This window comes from Poromitra crassiceps (assembly GCF_964638095.1).
Source record: "Poromitra crassiceps genome assembly, chromosome: 5".
In the NCBI taxonomy this organism is placed as follows: Eukaryota; Metazoa; Chordata; class Actinopteri; order Beryciformes; family Melamphaidae; genus Poromitra; species Poromitra crassiceps.
In genome coordinates this window covers 16,144,941-16,149,940 of record NC_139642.1, presented here as the reverse complement: position 1 = coordinate 16,149,940, position 5,000 = coordinate 16,144,941, and the positions used below count along the sequence as shown (strand labels likewise).

Genomic DNA, 5,000 nt, shown 5'->3' with positions numbered 1-5,000 from the left:
TATCACAAGCATGTCTCATAAAGGGTTTTACATAGCGTCATCACAGTTATATACTACATCCTATATCATAGGGTTGGGGCGATGTCAATTTTTACCCTGGACATCGTGATGATTCAAGTTGGTAGATATCGTCCAACCCTAATATCTACACACAACATATACAGTAGGTTACATACACACTACTATACATTTGACTAGATTGTATATTGTAATTAGGATTCCACACAAACGCAGCATATCTTTAGACTGTGCGAGGAACCCCAGGCAAACATGGGGGAGAACATGCAAACTCCACACAGAAAGGACCGGGGTGGAGATTCAAACCCACGACCTTCTTGCTGTGAGGCGACAGTGCTAACCACTGAGCCACCGTGCCGCTAATATCGACACTTCCCCCAGCTGGGCTTTATCCAGAGGAAAGCTCATAAGTGGTGAAATGAGCAGGAAGTGAAATGTACTGTGGACAGTCAGTGTGAAGATGAGCTTCCTCCAACTCCAACTGGACCACAAACATCAAGTGGACATAGAGTACCACAGGACTGAGTCCGGAAGACCTGGACACTAGAACTTCCGGCTCTTACGTGTAAAAGACAATGGGATTTTTGTATGGGGGATTTCGGCTACATGCATGCAATAAGGTCTGTGGCGAACACAAGTGTATGAAAGTGTTTCAGCAAGATCATCTGCACAAACGAGGTGGACCACTTTTATGACTTTTGAAGCGGTATCTGAAAAAACGTGGTCCTCATTTGTGAAGCTGCGCGCATTTAACCGAAATCCCCATACAAAAATGCGATTGCCTTTTACACGTAGGAACCAGGAAGTGCAGGGGAAAGGGTAAGCCTACAATACGTCATCCCCGCCGTATTGTCAGCTGCCAGTCGGCTAACGGGCTAACGGTTCATTTTAGCAGCGAAAACACCTGGGTTAAGGTTTGGGAAACACTTTGATCGGTTAAATAAGAAAAACCTTTCATGATTCAAAGTGAGTCATAGTGGAAAGTTGAGCAGGAACCTGGTTCATCCTTGTGTTGAGCTCAGCCTCAGCGCCAAGCTCTAGAAATTCAAATGTTTAGTAATAGTAAATTATTGATCATATAGACCAGTGATTCTCAACCTTTTTCATATCAACCCCCCCCAATGTAGGAGGCTGACTGAATCGTCAACTCGTAAACTCATTTCCTCTTCTGGTCTGAGATTGCAGTCACTTCAGAGGATTTCTATGAGGGGGCGGGCTTCGTCCTTCCCTAACCAATCAACAGAGACCAAGGTGTCCACGGCAACCGGCGGCAGCACTGCACTAGTAGTAGTAGTCATGCATAACAGAAACAGCTATCTCTGCTTTGGCTACTAAATTTGGTAGTTGTAAAACAATTATATCAACGAGCAACGGATTGTCAAAACTAATTTTACCATTGATGAAAAACGTGACTTGGACATAACAAACAAGCTATGAATGGATCTATCAACATCCCCCTCGCTATCAACAGCTCCGCTAGGCCAGGCTGAGCTAGCTATCAACAGCTCCGCTAGGCCAGGCTGAGCTAGCTATCAACAGCTCCGCTAGGCCAGGCTGAGCTAGCTATCAACAGCTCCGCTAGGCCAGGCTGAGCTAGCTATCAACAGCTCCGCTAGGCCAGGCTGAGCTAGCTATCAACAGCTCCGTTAGGCCGAGCTGCACCGGGACATTTCCTTGGGCGGTTGGCCGAGCAGAGCTTCACTTACCGCGGGGCCGCCGTAACGTTACTCCCCGCCTCAGACAGATAAAGAAGCTCCAGCAGGCAGCGATCTCTCGCAGGCAAGACTGAGTGACAACAGCGTTAGCCAATCAGCGCGTGTGATTGATTAGATTTTCAACCGGAGAAAAAAGCTTTTGCACATGACGATGCCAGACCAAGAACAGCCAAATCCACAACTGTGGAGTGGGCGTGGCTTAGAAGGTCTGGAGCCAGGCTACCAATATAGTACACATTAGAGCCACAGACCCCCATTTGATCCAATCTGAGACTATTTTCCATGACTGTATCTGTATTGTAGGTAGAGAGATGAAACTATGATCCAAATAGTCAATCTTCTTACATTCTCGCTTTGTGGTAACTTCTTGTAAATTTGAATAATGGGGACGTTTAACAATTAATCAATTTGCCGGGGAGCCCCTGGAACCCTCTCAAGGACCCCTGGTGGTCCCCGGACCCCACATTGAGAACCACTGGTCCACACTGCATCAGGGAGGAGGGGCTGGCTGCAGGTGCTGGTCCACACTGCATCAGGGAGGAGGGGCTGGCTGCAGGTGCTGGTGGGTGTTTGTAAGATAGAGAGAAGCCTTGTTTGATCAGAGGTTTGACAGCAACCAGGTGAAGGCCACAGCATGGCCAAATGTGTTATGTTCTCTAGTTTTAGCCATGAAATAACGTTTTTTGCTTGAAGACTGACTGATTGATTAATTGATTGATTTAGTTACTAAATCAATCAACTAAATGTTAGTAGATTAGTTGACTTTTCACTGCAATGCTTATCTAATTTTTACAACTCTCCCTCTCTCTCTCTCTCTCTCTCTCTCTCTCTCTCTCTCCTTCTCTCTCTCTCAGACTCCCCCCTCCCTCCCCCACCTCCCCCGGCTCCATCATGCCTGTCCTCAAGAACCTCCCGGTGCGTCTGAAAGGCGGGGCTTCCACGTTCGACCACGCCCTGATCCTACGCAGGATGAGTCTCAACATCACCCCCGGCCACCACCACCACAACCCCTTCGGCGACCGCGCCGACCACGGTAGGGCTCAACCATTTGGGGGAAAATATCTCTATTGAGATTAGATTTGCGATATCATCTTTTAAAGTCAAGCTTCACTTCAACATTCACTGTGGGCCTGAACGATATTCACACAAACATCTAATTGTGATTATTTGACAGAATAATTTGGATTTAAAATGATTCTTACCATCAACTTTTTCTTGTTTGTTCTTGTTTTCATTTTGATGAAGAAAAGAATCAGTCAGTGTGCAGGATTGACTGAATGGTTTTCACCAATATTGAACTTGATCCATGGACCAAAGATTACCTGCAGCACTAAAATAACTTATTTAGAAGTCAATTTTGGACATAAGTAATTAATTGCAGCCTCTGTTAATTGAAAATTGCATGAGTTCATATTGCGATTTCATATGGTGGCTCAGTGGTTAGCACTGTTGCCTTGCAGCAAGAAGGTCCCAGGGCCCTGAGCAAGGCACTGGCAAAAGAGCTGGAGTTGGTCCCCAGGCGCTGCACTGTGGCTGCCCACTGCTCCTAGTTCTAGTTAACATAACATAACTTTGCTTATTATTATTTTATTTCTTCTCTGGATGAATTGTTCAGCTTTAGACCATGGTAGCCACTGGTCGCCCGGCGGCTCGCTGCTGGATGGCGCCGCCCCCCGCGACCGCAACCCGTTCGAGGACGAGGAGGACGAAAACGAGGCCAACGAGGGGAGGAGGGGAGGAGGAGAGGATGGCGGCCGCGGCTCGGGGAAGAAGGCCTCCTTCAAGTTCACCTCCCCACTCAAGAGCCTGGGCCGGCTGGGCAAGAACCTGAGGGCGTCAGGGGGGCGGAGCAAGGGCAGCGCCACGCCCTCGCCACAGGGGTCGCTGCAGGACAGGACGCCTTCCCCCGGAGAGAAGAAGAAGAGAGGGAGGAGGAGCTCCGAGGGCAGCCTGCTGAGGTAAAGGCACAACTTCCAATTCTAGGAAAAACACAAATTTATATAAATAAACAAAATAAATATATATATATATATATATATATATATATATATATATATATATATATATATATACAGTGTTGGGGGTAACTTGGGGGTACTCTGTAATTACAAAAGTAACATATTACATGTAACATTTTACTTTTAGCAGTAACTCAGTAATAAAACTTATTACTTATAGGATTTCAGTAATATTATACCAGTTACTTTGTCAAGTAAATTAATTTTTATTTGTATTTAACCTTTATTTAACCAGGTAAGTCATTAAGAACAAATTCTTATTTACAATGGCGACCTGGCAAATTGAGTTACATTTTATTAAATCAAAGCACATATTTAAAAAAAGATACAATAATTTCCTAATCAAACTGTGTGTTTTTATGCAAATAACCACTATAGATGACAATAACAAAGGAAAATAATAACATTTTAGAATTATGGATTGTTTGCACTGACTTCAAGGCGGTTGAAATTATTCTTCGGGAGGGTTCCGGGGCGGCGATGTCATTCTGCTGCCGCTGTTGTTTTGGTAAAAGTAATGCAAAAGTAGTGTAATAAGCTACACAAACAGTAATATTGTAAAGTAACTTATTACTTTCAAATGAAAGTAACTAGTAAATGTAATATATTACATTTTGAAAGTAACTTGCCCAACACTGTATATATATATATATATATATATATATATCACGTGAAACTACACTGTTGTGGACCCCTGTAGCTATGACACATTGTGCTGTGAGACTGTGTTGTTGTCAGATGATGGTTGTATGTACTATGTTCCCAGGTTTGCAGGAAAGTACCGCGACTCGCTCAGCTCCAGGAAGGAGTCTCTGAGTAACGGAGGCGAGTGTTCAGAGAGCGAGGGCGACTCCACCAGCCGCCGCCTGTCCTTCATGAAGATGGGTGGGGCTGGGCAAGCTGAAGAGGAGTCCATGGCTGACCACGCCTCGCAGGCCCCCGAGGACCAGCCGGTGCAGGAGGAGGCACCCGAGGAGGTGAAGCCCAGGGAGCCGCTATCCGGTAAGACCACCGCAAACCACGCAGCATACAGAAGATATGGAACATACGCCCTTTTTTTACCTTTATTTATACAAGGAGGGCCATTGAGAGCAAGCTCTCTTTTTTCAAGTGTGTCCTGATTACAGCATAATATGAGGGAAACATATACAACAATTACAAAATTACAGTACGTAGAAAACAATAAAAAACCACATGAAAATCACAGATGCAGACAAATAAGATGGCTATGAAAAACAAGTGGAATCCC

At 45.1% G+C, this 5,000-nt stretch overlaps 1 protein-coding gene across 1 annotated transcript in view; it reads left to right on the top strand.

Annotated features, from left to right (window-relative positions):
- Positions 1–5,000, top strand: part of exoc3l2b (exocyst complex component 3-like 2b) — a 78,589-nt gene that overhangs the window by 24,201 nt on the left and 49,388 nt on the right. Inside the window, exons 2-4 of the mRNA XM_083637086.1 lie at positions 2,588–2,766; positions 3,349–3,691; positions 4,518–4,753. Coding sequence (XP_083493212.1) covers positions 2,625–2,766; positions 3,349–3,691; positions 4,518–4,753 — 721 coding nt within the window. The 5' untranslated portion in view covers positions 2,588–2,624. The remainder of the gene's footprint in view (positions 1–2,587; positions 2,767–3,348; positions 3,692–4,517; positions 4,754–5,000) is intronic.